This window comes from Triturus cristatus, chromosome 1_1, assembly GCF_964204655.1.
Source record: "Triturus cristatus chromosome 1_1, aTriCri1.1, whole genome shotgun sequence".
Classification (NCBI taxonomy): domain Eukaryota; kingdom Metazoa; phylum Chordata; class Amphibia; order Caudata; family Salamandridae; genus Triturus; species Triturus cristatus.
The window spans coordinates 57993595-58016799 of record NC_140579.1 but is presented as its reverse complement, the minus strand read 5'-3'; the positions used below and the strand labels follow the sequence as shown (position 1 = coordinate 58016799).

At 42.7% G+C, this 23205-nt stretch overlaps 1 protein-coding gene and 1 long non-coding RNA gene across 2 annotated transcripts in view; one reads left to right on the top strand and one right to left on the bottom strand.

Moving 5' to 3' along the window:
• Window positions 1-23205, top strand: part of LOC146869386 (uncharacterized) — an 84761-nt gene that overhangs the window by 26012 nt on the left and 35544 nt on the right. The window lies entirely within an intron of this gene.
• LOC146869387 (natural cytotoxicity triggering receptor 3-like) overlaps window positions 1-23205 on the bottom strand; it is a 62246-nt gene that overhangs the window by 31497 nt on the left and 7544 nt on the right. The window contains exon 2 of the mRNA XM_085653841.1: window positions 3557-3907. Coding sequence (XP_085509967.1) covers window positions 3557-3907 — 351 coding nt within the window. The remainder of the gene's footprint in view (window positions 1-3556; window positions 3908-23205) is intronic.

The following is a 23205-nucleotide window of genomic DNA, read 5'->3' as shown; positions in this document are numbered from 1 at the left end:
TCTTTGTGTTTGGAACCTGATTTGATAGCCGGGCACTTTTAATGACAGAACAGGACACATTCCAGCTTTATCAGATCCATTGCCTTTCTGAAGTGGCCCTGTGTATCTGACTGCTGCTATTTCACATCAGCTCATATGAACTCTTCCTTTGTTTCTTTGTTTCTTTCTCTTTTTTCTTTTTTCTCTTTCTTTCTTTCTTCCTCCATTCCTTCTTGACTTATATCCTTCATTCTTGTTTTCTTTCTTTCTTTCTTGTTCCTTTTTCTTCCTGTCTTTCTTACCTTCATTCTTGTTTTCATTCTTACCTTCATTCTTGTTGTGTTTCTTTCTTTCTTTCTTCCATCCTGCCTTCATTATCCTTGCCTTTTTCACTTGGTTTCTTTCTTTCATTCTCACTTCTTTCTTACCTTCTTCCTCTAAGGCAAGAGGCTGGCCGCCAATGCCAGACCAATTGGCTTTTTAGGTATGTGTTGCCAAGACCTTGTCATTTCATTAAAATTATGTGTATAACATAATTAGTTTGGGGGTTTTCAGCCAGACTTTATCGATTAGTTTGTGGTTACATAATTCACATTTTTCATCAACCCAAACCAGGATGCATCAAAGGGCACTGCCTCACCCCACTTCAGCCATTATCTGACTTTACTATGTCTTATGGCATGCTGCTGCCTCACAAGGAGCACATCCACCCACAAAGTAGTTCCTTTCAATGCCAAGGAGTTCTATGGTAATGTTTGCTTTTTTGAGACCGAAACTAAATTTTTGCCTTAAGCCATTTTTTAAAGAAGATTAATTAGGGTCTGGCAGCCTCTTCAAAAATGAAGTGTTAGGAAAACCATGACAAAACAAAACAAGAATTGCCAAAGGACTGGCAGCCAATGCCAGACCTATTGGTTTTGGCAATGCTTGTTTATTTTCTAAACACAAACCCTTGCTTCCCTTGCTTTAGGGTCTGTCTTCAGTGGCTGTTAGTCTGATTTTGAAATGCCGCCATTGCTTGACTGAGCTGCAGTCACCCTTTTTTCACCACAGCGGCTCCTGCCATGAAGAAAGGATCCAATTAGGAGAAACTGCCACCAAACCGTAAATGTGGCTGGCTGAGTGCCTACCGGTTTGGAGGATGACTCTCCAGAGATATTTATCCTCACTTCTGATTGAACCCTGGTTAGATTGAGACTTATACCAGGGTAAGAGAATCTAGCCCCTGGATTGACGCCAGGCCCCGCGGAGTCCTTGCTTCAAGGTATTGATTGTGCCCAGGTGCATTGAGCACCAGCAGTCTAGCACAGAGGGACCTTCCCTGGAGGGCACCAGGGGTGAGCCAGAAAAAGAAAATAGTCCCCACTCAGAAACCTATCCCAAAAAGATTCAAGCAAAGCGAGCTTGACACTCGCTTGGAGGGTTTAGGTCATTACCATCCCACACCAAACACCTCCCTCCCCGCGAAAATTATGGAACAAACAAAAAAAACCGGTCAAATGGAGAATTTTGTGGAACGATTTTCAAAGAATTTTAGAAAATTCTTTCTAGACATTTCTGAATAGGTATTCATGAAATATCCAATTAAATGAAACTGACTGACCTTTGACTGGGTGTTGACAGATCATTCTCTGTAAAACATTCTTGATAAATTGAGTAGATTTATTTTAGAACACAATGTTCAAACAAACTGGCTAAGACTCCATTGGATTTTCCACAACGCATACTTCTGCTTCCTAAAATTTCTTTGGCCCTCTTTCCAACTCAATGTTTTATTACATCTTCTTCCTATCCTTGGCTCTTTTTTCCATCTTTCACTTTCTTCCCATCTTTCGCTTTGTTTGATCCTTCTGTCCTTCACCACATTTCTTTTTCTCTTCTAATTCCGTATTTACTTTTCTTTCTTCATACCACTCCCTTTCTTTCTTCTCGCTCACTTAACATATCCCCTAATATCTTCCCTGTTTGATTCCTTTATCTTTCCTTTTATTTAATTTTCTCTTTCTTTCTATTTAGAATCAATACATGTGAGGGAAGTCCCTGTGATGCAGACTGTCAGGATGCTGCTGGAAAACATCACTTCCAGTGTGGAGGGACACTGCCATGCTCTCTATCTCCTACACGTTTAGTGAGTCAGGCTCACACATTTTTTAATGTTGCCCCCATCACTGCATGATCTGTGATTTGACAAGCTACAGCTGATCAAAAGCAGGCAGCATTTCTTTGCACACAAAGTCCTACCCTGATGTAAGAATGGCCTGTGAGACTGGTGATCCGCAACCAGGCCCCAGCCTCCTATGAGTGTCAGAGACCCCAATGGATCTCAGGTAGAGTAGACCCTAGATTTGTGCGGTTGACTTTCACATGCACCAACCCTGCTTTCCTTGAATGCAGCAGCGGCAACACATGGTGATGATTGCCACTCAACTTGCTTGATTCATTCGAGGACAATTCAGCCTGGCCTAGCGCTAACCTTCCAGCTGAAGCTTTGACAGGCTACAAAGGTGGACATGCCAACATATATAAGGAAAGCACAGAAGACGTTTCACTGCACTCTTGCATTTGGGCGCAAAACTAGCATTACCAACAGTTCCCAGTCACCGTGGCCCCATGAAGCTTAAAGAAACATTTAGGGAAGGCAGCTCCCATGTTTATCACCTTCTGCCAGTACTGATCTGGTCATTGGCTAACTGTGCATACTTCCAGTGATATAAAGTCAAACTACAAGTCCCAAAAGGCAAAAAGCTTGTGGCTAATAAGTGCAATCCTGACTGTGTTGCATGGTTGAGCGACTTAGCAGCTACACAGGACAGCAGCTTGCCTGTCTTGTCTTTAGGTGAGGAAACACTAAGGGCCATATTATCAAGAACAAGCGATAACATTATCGCCGCTTTAGCGACAGGAGCACTTAGCTCTAGGATAATTATCGCCGGCTAGCGTGGATTTTTATCGCTGCGATAGCATGCTATTAGCAACGCTTATCTCAAAAGCGATAAAAATCCTAGCGCTGCCTAACGTGAGATTATCGCTGGAAACCCAGCGATAATCTCACGAAATGTGGCGTTAGCTTGTTGATAGGGCCTCACAAACTTAGCCATGATATCCACCTTCCATAGGATATCATGGCTAAGTCAGTCCTGAAGCAGGCGTAAGGAAAGTAGCGATAACAGGGGTTATCGCTACTTTTCTTGCCGCTATGCTTCATAGCGTGGGGCTTGATGATAGGAGAAATGTCGTTTAGCGACATTTCTCCTGTCATGTTACGTCAGGAACGCCCACTTTGCATCTCATTAGAGATGCAGAGCTGGGCGTTAAGATTTTGTGCGCTATAGCAAGGTTTCACGTGTTAGCGTGACCTTGCTAATTAGGCGATAAAATTATCGCCGCTTTTCGGCCGAAAACGGCCGCAAAAGCGGCGATAATTTTCTATCGCCGCCTTCTAGATATGCCCCTAAGTTCTTTATCGCATTGCTGTTTGCATAGTTGTGTTTGGGGTTGGCCGTGATAGCAGAAGGTGAGGTTGGTTTAACCCTGTGGCATTTATTAGAGTACATGTCTTGCCTTGACTGCTACTTACGATTAATCTGCAGGGCGGTTCCCGTCCCGTTGAGTGTTTGGCCCCCGAAGAACTGCACCTTGCAATAGTAGCGCCCCGAGTCGCAGATGGTCAAGTCCCAGATGTGCAGAGAGACTATCTTGCTGTTGGTTGCCTTGTCCAGCCCCACATCCCTCTTTTTGACCCGGCCTGCAAAGATAGGAGAGTCTTCAGCGACGGCAAAGAGCTCTGGCCACTTGAAGAACTCGACTACAGCCAACATTTGTCCATCACTGGAGTGGAATGTGCAGTTCATCACCGCTGCTCCTCCCTCCTGAACCTCCAGGGTTTGGGGGTGCTGCTGAACCGACTGCTCTGGTGCTCTGGCTCCTGCTTGAAGGAGGAGATGAAACAGGTGTATAATTTCTACAGAGAATACCTTCCAGGGATAGTGGTAGAGTGGAAGAGAGTGGAATCAGAGACAAGGGAAATGTGGTAAGGAAAATACGCACAGTGGTAAGAGTTTCCTTGCATGATGAGATGGTAGCAAGAGGTTTGCTGAGTAATGGGGGAGTAAGGAGGGTAAACGGGCTAAGGACTGAGTAATGAGGTTAAAGGGAGCAAGAGCTGAGCAATGGGTTAGAGGGGGTAAGAACTTAATAATGAGGGTAGAGGGGTGGCAATTGAGTAGAGGGCGTAGAGGGAGTAAGAAGTGAGGAATATGGTGGAGGGGGTACAAATTGAGAAATTGAGTAGAGGGGGAAAGAACTGAGTAATGGAGTAGAGGTGGTAAGAACTGAGTAATGGGGGCAGAGGAGGGAAGAACTGAGTAATGGGTATAAAGGGGATAAGGAACAAGTAATGAAGGTAGAGGGAGGAAGAACTGATTGATAAGGGTAGAGGGGGTGAGACCTAAGTAATGAAGGTAAAGGAAGTAAGAACTAAGGGCGCAATTAGGAGATGGGTGAGCAGACCGCTATCCCGCAGGGGCTGGCAATTGGATGAATGCCTCATTACAGTGTTACCAGCTGGCGGTGTTGCAACAGCATGTTTCAGCTTATAGAGAAAGCCTTAAGCACATGCTGTCGCAGTGCAGCACCACTTGCCCATCGGGCACACTGTAGCCATGCACCATGTCGTGCCTGGCACACAGTGCGTGCATGAAAATGCAGGCATACATGGGTACAATAAGTGCCCCCAGCTACAATTCCCAATGGGCTGAATCGACCTGGAGCTCTTTTTGTGGCCCCTTCCCTGCCTTTCCACTGACCTTTTCATAGCGGGGTCCCCGCCATGAAACGGTCAGCAGAAAGGCAGGTCATAATGGCCACGGTGTTACGGAGGAGGTGGCGGTCAGACTGCACACAATAGTATGGTAGTCCTAGGACCGCCATACTCATAATCAGTATCAGAAAAGCGGGGAACCCAATATACCCGTGGAAGCTTGGGCAGAACAAATAACAGGTAACTGTGCCTTCAAGGGATTCTGTTTAAAAAACTCAGTTGAATAATTCACATCTTTTACTTGTTGGTCAAGTCCCAAATGGTGACTGACTATTGAGCAATCTAAGTATCAATACATGTATTTGAAATAGAAATAATCTATGATAGACAGTTGCACAACACAGGAATGTATTTTTCAAACTGTAAACAATTTTAATGTGAACAAACCAAGAGCGGATACATAAGGTTATAACAAAACACTATGATAGTGGGTATTGAATGCTTATACAGAAAAAACCTTCAAATCAAGAGTAGGAAAATGAATTTGAAACCAGCTGAAAAAAAAATCCTAAATGTAAAAGAGTGGCATGGAATTATGTGAGTTTGTCGACGTTTCGGTCTTTCTTGGCAAATGTATCTGTCAGACCATCTTCAGGACGAAGAGTAGGTTGCTAAAATAGACCCTTATGTCTAGTCAAGTGCTCAATTTGTATTAAAAAGGTCACAACTCGAGCAATTCCACGTCAAAGACACCGGCAAGACCTAACAAATAGGCTGAGATAGATACCCACATGATGTCACATAATGTGGACGCAATCCTGAACCACTCGAGTAATTACAGACTCCGGATCGAAGTACAGAGAGCTACTTATACCAAACCAGGATTGCGTCCACATTATGTGACATCATGTGGATATCAAGCCCAGCCTATTTGTTAGGCGAATGCCGGTGTCTTTGACCTGGAATTGCTCTTGAGTTGTGACTTTTTTGATACAAATTGAGCATTTGACTAGACATAAGGGTCTATTTTAACAACCTTCTCTTCGTTCTGAAGATGGTTTGACGGATAAATTTGCCAAGAAAGACCGAAACGTCGACAAACTCATCTAATTCCATGGCACTCTTTTACGTTTAGGAATTGTTTTCTGCTGGTTTCAGATTCATTTTCCTATGTTATATTATTTGGAATAGATGTACACACTCTTGATTTGAAGGTTTTTTCATTATAAACATTCAATACCCTCTATCATATTGTTTTGTTATAAGCTTATGTACCCCCTCTCGATTTGTTCACATTAAAATTGTTTACAGTTTGAAAAATACATTTCCGTGTTGTGCAACTGTCTATCATAGATTATTTATATTTCAAATACATGTATTGATACTTAGATTGCTCAATAGTCAGTCACCATTTGGGACTTGACCAACAAGTAAAAGATGTGAATTATTCAACTGAGTGTTTTAAACAGAATCCCTTGAAGGGACAGTTGCATGTTATACACACAATCAGGCCCTCGGTAATGGGTAGAGGGGATTAGAACTAAGTGATGGGCTAGAGAGGGTAAACTGAGTGATGTGATAAAGGAGGTAATGCTATTTGGACAAAATATCGATGAAACCCACACCATTGACTACCCCACACTTAGTTGCCGATGCACACATAGCGTAGGACAGGAACTAACTGATCAGCAATGGAAGTTAGCCCTGTCACAAGTCCAGCAGTTGTTAAGAAATTCATGCTTTTAGTATACACAGTTTAACTATGTACATTGTACTTATTTAGCACTACAGTGGCTCAACGTCATGTTTCCTAAGACATCGCCTGATTACCTCCAATGCCAGAACCTTGAGGCCGATTTCTACCACATGACATGGGCTTTCCCAGCGATTGCGAAGTACTGAACATATATAAGATTAGCATGGTGGAAATTACTGGCAAATCTCTGGCAGTTGAACCGTTTATGTGCTTGCTGTATTGAACAGCAAGCACCAAAAAGAATAAGCATGCAGTGCAGTTTATGGACCTAGCATACATCCTGGCCAAGAGAGAATTACCAATGGTCTGGAAATCCCCCTTCACACCACGGGTGACTGTCTGTAAATGCGATCTCACCAAGTGGGTGATTTCAAAGAACGCAACATTGATTTCCTTGAAAATAAAGGATCTAAAGGGTCCCCCCCATAGATGCTTGGGACACATACATAGGGTCACAAGCAAAGAGGTCAGACGAGAAGCTGCCTTGACCCTCCCCTCTCCCCTGATACTCCCCATGGTCCAATGACGATGCGGAAGACAGGCGCGCAGAGAGGGGAAAAGAATGGGAGGGGTCATGGTAGGCCACGGCACCATACAATCTGGCCACTAACACAACACATGCGAAATGCCCCACTAATTGACCCCACCCACACAGAACTACATAGCTGCACACAGTTTCACACACAAGGTTGGGCCCCATTGGCCAAATTGAAGTTTAATGACAAATGGGGTCTCACTGACACTTGTAAGTCAGTAGAGATAAAAGTGTTATTTGATGTAATCCATTAGTGATGGCGACTATCTCTTTATCAATAAGATGCCAAACAAAAAAAAAAATCCACCTGAAAAAAAGAACTAAGTAATGGGTAGAGGGGGGTAAGAACTGAGTGATGGGGCAGAGAGATTAAGCGCTAAATATACCTTAATGAGGCTAGAGGAAGTAAGGATTGAGTAGTAGAGCAGAGGGAGTAAGAACTGAGTGATGTGGTAGAGAGGATTAGAACTGAGTAAAGGGGTAGAGGAGGTAAGAAGCGAGTAAGAGTAAAGGGAGTAAGAACTGAGTAATGAGATAGAGGGCTAAGAACTGAGTAATGAGGTTAAAGGGAGTAAGAGCTAAGTAATGGGCTAGAGGTGGTAAGAAGTGAGTGATGGGTTGGAAGTGGACGCCATCACCTCATCGGAGACCTGAACATCCACCTCGACAACCGGAGGGACCCCGACTCCACCACCCTCCTCGACAACCTCGCCAACCTCGGACTGAAGCAGCTCGTCACCACCCCCACCCACAAAGCCGGGCACACCCTCGACCCCATCTTTGCAGGAGGGACAAACATCCATTTCAGCCACACCACGCAGCCCCTCTGGACAGACCACCACTGCGTACACTTCACATTCAACACCACCACCGCACCCAAACCCACCCTGCGCCTGCCCCAAAGGAACTGTAGCAAGATCACAGAGGAACTCCTCAACGCCACCCTCCTCCACGACCCCCCTCCGGCACAACCAACGCCAACTCCGCAACGAAAGAATTACACAACTGGATCTCCAGCTGTGCTGACACGCTCGCACCCCTATGCCACCCCGTCAATCAACGCCCCCTGAAAGCAGCCTGGTTCACCACTGACCTCCAAGAAGCCAGGTGCTCCTGCAGACGCCTCGAGAAACTCTGGCGGAACAAGAAAACCACCGAAGACCAGAACAACTATAGGAATGTCATGAATGAATACCACCAGAGCATAAGAGCCACCAAGAAGACCTTCATCAAAAACAAAATCCACTCCAACGCAGGTAACGCAAAATAACTCTTCAACGTCATACAGCAGTTCACCAAACCCCCCAGTGAAGCCACGGACGTCCCTCCATCCCAGGACCGTTGCAACGAGCTCAGCTCCTACTTCCACATGAAAATCAAGGCCCTCTACGACAACTTCAGCGAACAGACTCCTGACACCACCACCCTCACCACCACCGACAATCGGCCGATCATCACCAACTGGAAACCTGCTACCACTGAAGACACCTCCACGACCATGAAGAACACCCACTCAGGAGCTCCCACGGACCCCTGCCCACTGCATATCTACCACAGACCCGCTGCCACCATAGCTACAGAATTAGGCTGGACCATCAACACTTCCATCGAATCCGGCATCTTCCCCGCCGACTGGAAGCGGGCAGAAGTCAAGCCTCTCCTCAAGAAACCCTCGGTCAACCCAACGGACCTGAAAAATTACCAGCCCATCTCTCTCCCCAATCCTTAGCAGCCACAGTCACCGAGAGATTCATCCACGCCCAGCTGACCACCTTCACCGAAGAGAACGGCATCCTTGACTTCTCCCAGCACAGAGACCGCCTTCCTTGCTGCCACCGATGACATTCTCATGCTACTCAACCAGGGCCACACTGCGGGCCCTCATCCTACTAGACCTCTCCGCAGCCTTCAACGCCGTCGCACACCACACTCTCGCGGCCAGACTCCACGATGCCGGAATACGAGGAACTGCCCTCGACTGGATCTGCTCCTTTCTCCCCCCGCAGAACCCAAAGGATCAGACTGCCTCCCTTCCTCTCCGAACCTACAGAGATCAACTGTGGAGTACCTCAAGGATCCTCGCTCAGCCCCACGCTTTTCAACAGCTACCTGGCCCCCCTCGTCACCATAGACAGCATGGGCTCAGCATAGTATCTTTCGCCGACGACACCCAGCTCATCCTCTCTCTCACGAAGAACCCTGAAGACAACAGACTCAGATTCAAAGAAGGAATGAAAGACGTCACAACCTGGATGAGCGACAGCTGCCTAAAGCTGAAGTCGTAGAAGACCGAGGTCCTCATCCTTGGACTCTCCTCCTTGGCATGGAACAGCTCCTGGTGGCCCCCTGCTCTTGGAAACCCACCCACGCAGATGGACCACGCCCAGAACCGCGGCATCATCCTAGACTCCTCCCTCACCATGACCCGCCAGATCAACACGATCACCTAGACCTGCTTCAACTCCCTCTGCTCCCCATCGAGAAGTGAGTAACCTTGAAGCTACTCACCCACACCTAGAAATCCCTCCACAACATCGGACCCAAATACCTCAACAAAAGAGTCTCCTTCCACGTACCCAAGAGGAACCTCCGCTCCTCCGACCTCGTCCTGGACCCCAGGCATCTGCAGAATCAGAGCAGGTGGAAGAGCCTTCTCCTTCGTTGCAGCAAAGACCTGGAACGAGCTTCCAGTCAACATCAGACGCTCCCCCACTCTGAACATTTTCAGGAAGAGACTCAAGACCTCGCTCTTCGACTGACCCCCCCAGCGCCTTGAGACCCTCACGGGTGAGTGGCCCATTTTAGAATGTAGGTAGAGATATTATGAACTGAGTATGCAGATAGAGGGAATAAGAACTGAGTAGTGGTCCTAGAGGAGGTAAATGGAGTAATAACTGAGTAATAGAGTATGAGGGGTAAGAACTAAGTGATGGGATAGAGGGGTAAAAACTTAATAAGGGTATAGGGAGTAAGAACTTATAAATGGGGCAAAGGGCAAGAACTGAGTAATGGGATAGAGGATGTAAGAAGTAAGTGAAAATGTAGCGAAGTAAGATCTAAGTAATATGGCTAGATAGGTAAGAACTAAGGGCCTAATTCAAAAAGGTAAACTTATACTTTGGGGCAAATTTATAATTTTTGCAATTCACAAACTAATTTTACGGGCAGTACCTTTACTACTGCGGAGTAGTGGTTACTGGAGTAGAGGAAGTAAGAACTGAATACCGGGGATAGAGGGAGTAAGAACTGAGTAATGGGACAAAAAGGAGTAAGAAATGAGTAACGGGGTAGACCCTCTACCCCATTACTCATTTCTTACTCCTTTTTGTAAGTACTGAGTAATGGGTTAGAGGAGGTAAGAACTGAGCAATAAGAGTAAAGGATGTAAGAACCTAGTAATGGAATAGCAGAGATAAAAACTGAGAAAGAGGGGTAGAGGAGATTAAAACTGGGTAGAGAAAATAACAGCAGAGGCTTGTTTTGCAGTTTTACATCTTGCAAACTCGACACAAAGGTATTGGAGCCCTTTACATGATGAACATCAGTTACATTACACAAGTTTACATTCATTTTTGTTTTTTAGTCATGGGGAGATGAAGAGGGTTTATCCATAATGCCAAGATGGTGAGCTGATTCTGGCAATGAAGATTCATTACTAGAATCGCGCTCTGGTAATGATTCGGCACGTGGATGGGTTGTTAGGTTTGTAGGGGGTATTAGCGTGCTACTTTAATTTAGTAGTAATTCAATAATCATTATTTTTTAATTGAAAAGTAATCATTACATTGTTTATGAATTTTGTAAGTTGGTTGAAGGTGTTTATATTTTTTTAATATAAATATACTTTATGTACAGTAATAATGTCTCTATTAAGAGTTTTATATTTTTTCTAAATTAATAGTGTTATTCAAATACGTAATGTGTTTGAAGTGAAGTGTTTACCAACTGTTAAACCCCTCCGAAGTTCAACGCATTCCCTACTGTTGCTTAGACTGGAGTGGGAACAGTAAACCTTACCCTTTCAAAGTCAAACGTTTTCCTTAATGTGGCACAGACTGCAGTGGGAATAGTAAATTCAACCCCTCCAAAGTCCAACACTTTCCCTCCTGCTGCACAGACTGAAGTGGGAATAGTGAATGTGATCAATTAGAAGACCAACGCTTACCCTACTGTTGAGCAGACTGGAGTAGGAATAGTAAATTTAACCCCTCTGAAGTCCAACGTGTTCCCTACTGTTGCGCTGTTTGAGTGGGATTAATATATTTTAACCCTCCGTAGCCCTATACTTTCTCTTCTGTTGCATAAACTAGAGTGGGAATAGTATATCTATTATTCATAGACTCCAATGCATTTCCTAATAGTGGTTAGATACTTTTATTATTAATATTTGTTTATAATTTTATAGTGTTCATTAATATTTTTGTTTGTTTTTAAATGATTATAATATTTTTTGTAAATACCTTTTTTTAATTAATTTTATTTGGCAGTTTATTCAATGTTTTGAAAAAAATTGTTAATATTTGCTATGTTTCATATATATATATATTCACTTAAAAAACCATAGGTTTCACACATGTTATAGTTAGCTGGACATTTCACTCGTAAAAAACCAATGAAATTCCCCCGTTATAGTTAGTGCAGGCAACTATAACTCACGCGACCGCAATCCTCTGCTGATTTAGACACTTATTTACCCATGTCTTCTTCCATTAATCTTTAGCTATACATATATTACAAATATTTATTTTTCAGAAAAACACATATGTCATCAGTGATGTAATATCTGATGTCATCAGCAGAGGATTGCGGTCGCGTGAGTTATAGTTGCCTGCACTAACTATAACGGGGGAATTTCATTGGTTTTTTACGAGTGAAATGTCCAGCTAACTATAACATGTGTAAAACCTATGGTTTTTTAAGTGAATTTGCAAGGTTTTTTAAATGCTAATTCGTAACTATAACATGTGTGAAACCTAGGGTTTTTTCAGTGAATTCGTACGGTTTTTTAAATGCTAAGTTATGTATCTATTAAATTTTTTTTTTTCAGGTTTCTTCACCGTGTGCGCACCGTGCGCGCACGGTGCACTTTGCTGCACCGTGCGCGCGCTGTGGGCACTCGGTGCGCTATGCGCACCGAGCACCCACAGTGCGCAGTACGTGCCGTGCGCGCACGGTGCACGCACCCCGCGATTTATTTTTCTCCCTTGGGGGTCCTTCTGTGACCCCCTGAACAAGGTTAGGGGATCAGGAACTGTCCACCCTGCCACCTTTTCACGTTCTCCACCTTTGTTTTTCACCCCCTCAGACTGCGAGAGACAAAATGGCGGCCGACACTACCTGGTTTCGACCGATTCTAATGTTTACTGACATCTAACAACCAATCAGAATTGCGCTTGCGCACGGCAGGGTGCGCGCACAGTGCGCGCACGGTGCACGCGTATAGATATTGATATGGTTTTAAATGCTATTTTCTCAGGAAATACTGAACAGATTTACACGAGACCTTCAAAAGGCACTTCCTTGACCTTATGGCTACCTCTCTGCCAAATTTCACGTAATTCTGTTCAGCCGTTCGGGCTGTACCTTCGACTAAAGGTCCTATGGAAAAATGCATGGGGAAAATGCGTTTTGGGACCCCCCCTTTTTCTCGGCCCCCGCTTGACGAATCACCCCGAGACTTTCAGGGTAGGAGCTGAACTAAGCGCCCCATTTGTTTTGAAAATTTCGCGAGGATTCGTCAACCGGCGCCAAAGTTATTCAAAATAGAATTTTGAGATTTCCTATGGAAACTAGGTTGTAACTATAACTATCTACTGGCGACCGCCAGTAGATAATATATATATATACATACATATATATATATATATCACAAACCCAAAGCATTTCTCCTATGCTTGAAAGCGCACTCGACTGCAGGCATAATCTACACAAAACTGGCAATTTGTCTCCAGATTACATTTATTTTCGCCTTACGCGTTTCAGAGCCACAAGCCCCTTGTTCACAGGCCATTCCCAAGTCTTGAACGTTGAAATTCAAACCTGTCCCCATTCATTACAAGCAATTTATAGCTCCCTGGCGGGCCTTCCCAATGGAATATATATAATTTGATTTTTATAGTACTACATTTAAAGAATTATAATAAAATTATATAAAGTGAAATATGTAAAATATGTATTTTTAATAATTGTTTTACATTATTTGTGTATATATATATATATATATATCTATATAGATATATATATATCTATATATATAAAAACACAGAATATCCCAAATGGGGAGCCGCACACTTTCAGAATCACACCACTGTCGCAGGCGGCGGTGATAGCAGCAGGTACCACACGTTCCAATCGCCATACGCGTTTCGAGCTGTTTGAAGCTCTTGTTCACTGGCATGTGAGAGGCAGAAAACAGGTTGCAGAGAACACAGATGCACAAATATACATTCTAGCAGAAACCCCACACATCATCTATCTTTGAGCCTTATATAGTTGTATCAGTTAGACTGCATGTCTCTGCACATTTGGTGGCCATTTCAATTAAAAATGTTGCTGTCTGTAGATGACAGTGTACAACTACACCATGCTTTAATGATATATTTGCAAGAGTGCGCTCCAAAATGCCTCACCGGCTACAAACTACGCCCTTACCAAGCTCATGCTAAAATGGCGTAACTCCTTTGCCACGCTGTTCTTTGTGTGATTCTTGCATTTTTCACAATCCCTGTGACTTCAGTGATTTCACATTGATAGTAGCACACTTACTCTGAAAATTGTTCCAGCACCACTGCATTCAGTTGTCTGTCCTTGGAGCAGAACCTCGGGCAGATCCTCGGACACCCTGATTCACAAAAGTAAAGGTAAACGCTTTTTCAGTAAGTTTACAGGTGCGGAGGTTCCGAGGTAAGGGCAGAGAATCCTGGAAAAAAAAAAAAAATAGGACAGGCCTATCTTTTGATGTGCGGAGTTCCATGATTGCACTCATAAACCTACTATTAAAATGCAGTTTTGTGAATACTGAAAAAGCATAAACTTACACAACCTGTAAGCTTACGTTTGTGAATCAGTCCCTCTGCTCGGAGCCTGGGCTGAACACAGAAAACTGTCCTAAAGCGGTCTGACCACTTTGGCAGATGCACAGGCAGATTTGCTAAGGCACAGCTCACCCCACAGTCAGAATGAACAGGTATGAGGTTCAGTCCATATCATGTGGTCATCTGTAGACTTCCAGGTTGTGCTCAGCTGAGGACTGTCATGAATTCTCCGACACTGCACTGTCTCCCATGGGATCCACTTGTAACAGGCTAGATGATGCATGGCCTCTTCCCCCATTCTAGTACATAATTTGTAAGTCTTGCAATGCCAGGTAAGAAGTAGAGAAAGAGGAAGATAAAAGAGAGAGAAAAACAATGAGCACAAAAGACCAAAAAACGGAAAAACACAGAAAAAAAAACTATAGAATAAAAGACTATTGTGACAGAGAAAAAGAAAAATATATATATATATCTCCCAGACAGTGACAGTGACCAACACTTCACGGTCACAAACGAGGTGCACACTGGTGAAGTAAAGTTTATAAATTTATTCGCCACACGACTACTACACCGAACAGATGCGTTTCGGCTTCACGCCTTCCTCAATGTCCGTGGGGTCAACAAAAATCTCCATATTTAAAACATGATTGCTAGTAAACACAAAGAAAGGAAGCACTTCATTCAGATAAACAAAGGTAAAAACGTAATTTTCCCACAGAATCTCTGTGTCGGGCATCTTTGAATGGTTCAGATGTGCTGATATTGCCTATAAATTATTATTCATTTCTAAGCATTACTCTACAATTAATGACTGATACATGATTCTATACACATCTGAATTCTCTAATTCATTGAATTCATTTGTCTGGGAGATATATATATATATATATATATATATTCACTTAAAAAAACATAGGTTTCACACATGTTATAGTTAGCTGTACATTTCACTCGTAAAAAACCAATGAAATTCCACGTTATAGTTAGATCAGGTAACTATAACTTGCGCGCCCACAATAAACTGCTGATGACGTCACATAGTACATCACTCATGACATGGTCAGTGACATCACTCATGACATCAATGATGACATCTGAAATTACACATTGTGGATTGCGGTCGTGCAAGTTATAGTTACCTGATCTAACTATAACGTGGAATTTCATTGGTTTTTTACGAGTGAAATGTACAGCTAACTATAACATGTGTGAAACCTATGGTTTTTTAAGTGAATTTGCAAGGTTTTGTAAATGATAATTCCTAACTATAACGTGTGTGAAACCTATGGTTTTTTTCAGTGAATTTGTACGGTTTTTTAAATGCTAAGTTATGTATTTGTTTTATTTATTTTTTTCTGGTTTTTCACTATGCGCACACCCTGCGCGCACCGCGCACCGAGCGCCCACGTTGCGCAGTCCATGCCGTGCGCGCCTCGCCTTTTTTAACGCAGTAACATTTGGTTTTTTCTCCCTTGTGGGTCCTTTAATTTATTTAATAAATGTGATTTTTACTTCTTTATTTATTTTTTTTTTCCCGTGCGCGTACGGTAAGCTTACCGTACGCGTACTGCACGATTTTTTTTTTAAATTATTAAATTTATTTTTCGTACTTTTGGGTCCTTCTTGGACCCCCTGACAAACACTAGGGGGTCTGCAACTCTCTTCGTTGCCCCCGTTTCACGTTCCCCACCTTTGTTTCTCAGTGCGAGAGACAGAAAATGGCGGCCGACACTTCCTGATTTCGACCGATTCGAATGTTTACAGTCATGTAACCACCAATCAGAATTGAGCTCGCGCACGGCACCGTACGCGTACGGTAAGCTTACGGTAAGCGCACGGAGCGCGCTTACAGATATATATATTGATTTAAATGCTATTTTCTCAGGACCTACTGAACAGATTTACACCAGACCTACAAAAGGCACATCCTTGACCTGAGGACTACCTCTCTGCCAAATTTCAAGTAATTCTGTTCAGCCGTTCGGGCTGTAGCTGTGTCTAAAGGTCCTATGGAAAAATGCATGGGGAAAACGCGTTTTGGGACCCCCCTTTTTTCTCAGCCCCCGCTTGACGAATCCCCCCGAGACTTTCAGGGTAGGAGCGGAGCGTAGCGCCCCATTAGTTTTGAAAATTTCGCGAGGATTCGTCGACCGGCGCCAAAGTTATTCCAAATAGAATGTTGCGGATTTCCTATGGAAACACGGTCCTAACTATAACTATCTACTGGCGACCGCCAGTAGATAATATATATGTATATATATATATAGTGACCAACACTTTACGGTCACAAACAAGGACGTAAAGTTTATAAAGTTTAAAAATATATATAGAGAGAAAGAGAGATACGAGGAAACTTGAGACAAGAAATTCAACACAAAGAAACTAAAATTCATTTTTTTTATTCCTGATAAACATTTGAATTTGCACAGGTACTTTGTTTAGAAATGTCATAGACATTATTACAAACTATGCTTTCTTTTATTTGCAAGGCAATGAAGTCAAGACTTGCAGGACAAGAACAGTGGTATGAAGAAGTGAGAGAAGAGAGGAGTGCAGTGCACCGAGAGACGCTTTCTCTTTTCCTTCTAACCCTGCTTCTGCCCATCCTGGTGTAATTTTGGTTTAGTTTTTTAAACCATGCAGTCTTATTTGAGCTACATGTTTTCTCATGCAATAGTGGCAGAGAAATTTCGAAAGGCTCTCTCTTTCCACGGTGTTTTGAATTGCCTTCTCATAGTCAATGAAGTTGACATAGAGGAGTGAGTTCCATTCTACCGATTGCTCAATGATGATGCGCTGTGTTGCAATCTGGTCTGTGCAGGATCTATTTTTTGCAGAATCTAGCTTGCTGGTCTCGCAACAGAACGTCGACTTGTTCCTTCATTCTGTTCAGTATGACTCTGTTGAACATTGCCTGGGGTTGATATAAAAGTTATCCCTCTGTAGTTTGTGCAGTAACTCAGGTCACCTTTCTTGGGAAACTTAACAAGATATCCCTCCATCCAGTCTGATGGCACCTTATTCTCAATCGAGATCCTTTCAATCATGGCGTGGAGAATGTCTACTGATGTTTCAGTGTCTGCCTACTGTGCCTCTGCAGGAATGTTGTCAGGTCCTGCTACCTTCCCATTTCTCAGATGTTTGATGGCTTGCTGTATTTCTTCCTTGGTTGGTCTGCTGCAGTCTACTAGCAAGTCCTTGGCAGCTGGCTGTATGTCTGGTAGAGACTGCGGCACAGGCTGGTTCAGCAGTTCTTTAAAGCACTCCTCCCATCTTTGTTGTTGGCCTTTGTTGCCCATGATGGTCTTCATAGCTTTGTCTTTAACAGGTCTTTCTGGCTTACTGTGTCTGCCGGAGAGTTTCCTTGTTATGTTGTAGCGTTCTTTCAAGTTTCCATGGGTTGTTGCTTCCTGGTCTTCTGTGGCAAGATCATCGATGAATCTTCGCTTCTCTGCTCCTAAGCTTTTCTTTGCTTCCTTGTTGGTTTTGGTGTATTTGCATTGAGCTTTTACTTTTCTGCTCTTGTTTGGCTGGTGTTAATTACAGCTTTCTTTTCCTTTTTTCTCTTGGATTTTTCAGAGAGTCTCAGTGGTGATCCATTCTTTATGCTGGTGTTTCTTGGGACCCTGTATCTCCTGGCAGGTTGATGTCACTGTTTCTTAGATCTTCTCTCACTGACATTCTACTGGGTCTCTGTCATCCTACAGTTCGTGCAGGAGTTGAAACTTGTTACTGAGGGTGACTGAGCTTTCACTCCGTTTCAGCGCATGTTTGAGGAGGGTGGTGTTATATCACTGGCGTTGGTTTGTTGGTTCCATCCATGCTTTCTTAAGCTTTAGCTTTATCCTGGTCTTTACAAGGTGATGGTCTGACGCCGTGTCCGCTCCTCTCATCACTCTCACATCCTGCAGGGACCTCTGGAGCTTCTTGGAAATGCGGACATTGTCGATCTCATTCTCTGTTGAATGGCCTGGTGACACCCACATTGCTTTGTGTATTCTTTTGTGTATGAATACACCACTGCCTATCATCACACTGTTCATGGCACAGAGATCTGCAAGCCTTTAACCATTCTCATTCATATCACCAAGGCCATGGTTGCCCATGACTTCTTCAGACCCAGTGTTGTCGCTTCCAATGTTGGAATCGAGGTCTCCCATGGTGATCTCCCATGGTGATGTCTCTCTCAAGGAATCCCTCCAGCATAGGCAGCTCCTCCATAATGGCGGAGGAGCAGTGCCGCACAGCCCGCGCCAGCAATGATAAATAAAAAGATAATAACACAATGTTATTATCATTTTATTTATGCTGTCTGTCTGAGCCCCGCAAAAGGTATAGGGTGAGGCTGGGCCGAGCTTGTCAGGGAGAGGGAGAAGGAGTGGTGTACACTTATAAGTGCCTGTGTGTGTTTGGCCGGCCAAACACACATGCGTACTTATATTTCTCCAACCCAGCTGTGTTATACAACTGATTTGGTCTGAGCAGCAAACGAGGCCACTCAGACCAATCCTGGCACTGCTCAGCAGCGTCTGGATTGGGTGTGGAGCCTGTGCCCTGAGGGCCCATCCACTTCCGGCCCAACAAGAGGAGCAGCAAGGTGGCGGTCAGCTGGAGCGCAGCGGCAGGTAAGTCTTTTCTTTTTTTACTTTTATATTATTTCTTCCCCCTCCAACCCCTTGCCCTCCCCCCATGGCCACTCCAACACTTTAGATAGGCAGACGCCGCCACTGTCCTCCAGGATGGATTGGAGTTTGTTGTAAAACTGTTCTTTATCCTCTTCTTTGCTGGTATGTGTATGCACATAGCAGTGGAGGACATTCAAGTTGATCCTCTTTTTCTGTGTGCAGATGGTTGCTTTAATTATTCTGGGACCGTGGGCTTCCAATCCAATCAGATCTCTATTGGCTGCTTGTTAAAGCATCAGTGTTACTCTTTGAGTTTGTGGGGTGTTCTCTTCCTCGTTTCCACAATACAGCAGCATTCCTCCTGGAGCCAGTCTTTTCTGTCCTGACTGTGTTCATCTAGTCTGGCCAAGCAGGGCACAGCCAATTGGGTTGTCTTGCCTTTCTCGTACATGGTGCTCAAGTTCCATGTCCCGATGGTGATGGTCTTGGTCGAATGCCGGTGGATTGGCTTTGTGGCTTCCAGGGATCTCTGGCTTTCACCACAAGGTGTCATAGCTCTCCGTGAAGGAGATTCCTCTCTCCCCAAGACCAGGATGTCTTTTGGCCAATGTTTCGGTTGTTAGGATATTTTACATGGTGGGGTAGCTAGCCCACACATTGCCCTCCTTTCGCAGCTGGGCTTCGGACCAGCCATGGCAGAGCTCTGCTATCAGCAGCATGAGGTGAAAGACAGGTCAGGACATGGAGCATAATTGAAGCAGCCGTTTAAAGCAAAGAAAACAGAACACTACATTTCCATCTTCTGCTCTATTTTAATAGCTTACAATGACAAGCAGAGAGATTATGTTTATTTTTTGCACTTCTTAGACAGAGAAAAACTTGATTCTTTTCTGCTTGTTTCTTTCAGCACATTCCGAGCTACTTCAGAATTCTTTTTTAAAACTGACTTGTATTGACCTGTTTTTACTATCTGCTTGCAGCAAATATATAACAGGTGTCTGATGTGTTTAATTTTGCACTAGAGGTTTCATTTTTATTCTTCATGTTTGCAAATATGCTTGCTCTTTCTTATGAAAGAGCTATGTACCAAGGTTTTACTGGGTTTGTGGGAAAGTTGTGGTGTGACCATGTATTATATGGGATAAAGTACCCCCTTGCGTACGTGTTAAGGATATTGCAAATCACCTTGGAGTTCCATTACCTCATAAAGGCACTTGGTATTCAGCCTCATTCCTCTATGTGGTTATGGAACTTCTCACTTACTTGCAATATCCTTATAATGTATGGCAGGGGGTATTTTATCCCAGTGCCAATGTAATTCTAGAAGACTCTCTTGATTTGGTCCACTAGACCTTTGTTCACAAGAAGAGAGTTGTGCCAAAAATGCCACAAAACAAAAAACAATAACTTAAACACATCAAGACATTTTTAAATCAGGGCAAATCGGAAGCATCTGTCATAGCAAGTAATATGGTGAGGAAAATTAAAATCTGTTCTCTTAATGTTAATGGTCTGAATGATTTTAAAAAGGTGGGGATTCTGCGATACCTGATTCAACTTCTCCAAATTGATATTTTATGTCTACAGGAGACACATATGCCTTGGTCCAAGAGGAATTTGTTCAAAAATCTTGACCTAGAGCTACTAGTCTGTTCTAAACAAATGGGAACAACTAGAGGTGTCGCTATTCTTACAAAACGCGGGATTGGGAAATGTATTAGATCTTTAGGCGACAAATGGGGGAGATGGGGGATTACAGAAATTATTATTGACGGGAACAAATTGACTATCTGTTCTCTATACGGCCCGAATTTAGATGATAAGGAGGTATTTAATACAATTAATTCTGAACTAGCAGTTTGGGATCATCCTTTAATCCTTTGTGGCGATTTCAACATTAATATTAATGCTGATTGTAATATTAGGAATTTTAGGAATTATAGAGATCGGAAACCTCAAACGTTTAAAGCTCTCAGAGAATTAACATTAAGTAACGGACTGATTGATGTCTGGAACAAATTTAGACCTTTAGAATCAGGCTTTACTTACTTCTCGGCCCCACACCAAAAATTTGTTCGCTTGGAATATTTTTTTTATTTCTACTCAACTTGTCAGTAATAGCAGTATTGAAGTCCTACCCCAAATCATCTCTGATCACAATCCTATTGTCTTAGATTTGTTGCTTTCTCATTCAGCCTATTTACAAAAAAGACCGTGGACATTTCAGAGAAATTTATTGCTAGATCAAGATTATTTAGCTCATATGGCCTTGGTAATCAAGGAATTTTTTGCGAAGAATAATAATACTGCCTCTGTACAAATAGTATGGGATACTTTTAAATCAATAATAAGGGGTGAGACCCTGAGTTATTCGAATCTTCGTAAAAAGAAACAATTAGCCGCATTCAGAGAGAGTCTGGATCGAATAAGGCAAGCAGAAATCAAATTAGCCTCTTGTGTTAGGCTGGGTTCAGAGATACAAGAAGCTCAAAAATTGCTGGCCACTGCACGGTCGACTGTTTACTCTTTCTTAGCCAATCAGGTAGCTGAGAAGTATAAATTATTTAAAAAGGAATGTTATGAACTAGGTGAACAAACTGGCAGAATATTAGCCCAAAGATTGAGACAGAAAGCAACCGCTACGGATATAGCTCAAATATTGGATATGGAAGGGGTTATTCAGGAATCCAAGTCTGGTGTCTTAGAAGCATTTCGAAATTTCTATCAATCTTTGTACAATCGATCAAATGACGGTACTAGTGTTTGTGAAGATGCTTCCAACTATCTTCCGGAAATTGAACATCTCTCCTCTCTTACGGAAGTTCAAAAAAATACACTAATCGCTTCAGTTACTTGGAAAGAGATAAAAGGGGCTATTCTAGGCTTGGCATCTGGTAAAGCGGTCGGACCAGACAACATCCCTCTAGAATTTTATCGAACATTCCGTAACATGTTGCAACCAGAGTTATTGAAAATATTCCAAGAAGCATTTAATGGTCGGCCGCCTCCATCATGGTCATTAGCCACTATTGTCGTATTTAAAAAAAAAGGGAAGGAACCTATGGATCTCGGATCATACAGACCTATATCCTTAATAACATCAGACAGTAAAATCTTCTCTAAAATATTAGCTAATAGATTAAATGATTTAATGCCAAATTTAGTGGCTGAGTCGCAACATGGATTCATTAAAAAGAGAGATACAACTGATCATGTTAGAAGGATCATTACTTTGTTAGACTGGGCGCAAGCCACGGGATCCCCAGTCGGAATTGTCCTACTTGATGCTGAGAAAGCATTCGATAGGGTTGATTGGGGTTTCCTTTGGCAGGTACTGATCTGGAAAAAGTTTCCGGCTGAATTTTTATCTGCTCTTAAAGCCTTATACAATCAACCCAAGGCTGTAATTCGTATTGCTTCTGAGACATCTATCAATAACAAGGGGGACCAGGCAAGGGTGCCCATGTTCGCCTCTTTTATTTGCACTTTATATTGAGCCTTATTTGCAAAAACTAATACATCAGGAAAATATCCCACCGGTTATAATTCATCAAGTAGAGTATAAAATCTTTGCATATGCTGATGACGTCGCGATTGCTACTTCAGATATCAGTCTGGCATTTCCTAAAATTGTAGAGGCAGCTCGAGAATTTGGTTTATATTCTGGATATAAATTAAATATAGCCAAAACACAAATAATTCACTCTAATGCTAGTCTACCAACGGACCTGACATATGCTAAAACGGCTCTATATCTGGGCGTAACACTTTCTGCTAAGGTCGAGGACATTGTTAATCTTAACCTCGACCCATTACTCGTCTCAACTTCTAGATCTCTTGAAAGGTTAAATAATCTCCATCTCTCCCTTTATGGTCGTACCAATGTAATCAAGATGTTCTTTTTCCCCAAATTTCTTTATTTTTTTCGCACCATACCATTATTATTTCCCTCTATTTTATTTACAAAAATAGATAGAATATTTTCAAGATTTCTCTGGGGATATAAGAGAGCTAGGCGATCTTTTAAGTGGTGTTCACTCCCTACTTATAGAGGAGGTTGGGGACTACCAGATTTCCGGTTATACTACTTGGCGATATCACTTACATTTATGAGAGTCCTAATTTTTCAAGAATTACCACCCAAGGACCTTACTTATCCATCTATTTATGAAATGATCTTAGGTGTGCAAGCACGTCAATGCCTTGTACGTTTTTTAGAACCAAGCTACTATAAAAAAACAAGATTTAAAGTTATATTGACCATTTTTCAGGTATGGAGACAATGTAAGAAAAGGTTTTGCTTCAATAACATTACCTATTATACACCATTGTATAATAATCCGATTCTGCCATCAATATTCTCAGACCAGATTCTTCAGCAATGGCAAAGACTTAATATGTTTAATTTAGGCGATCTTTATCAAGAAGGACGACTTGTTTCATTTTTGTATTTACAACAAAACTATAATGTACCTCAAAAAGACTTTTTTAAGTACTTGCAAATACGTAGTTTTCTA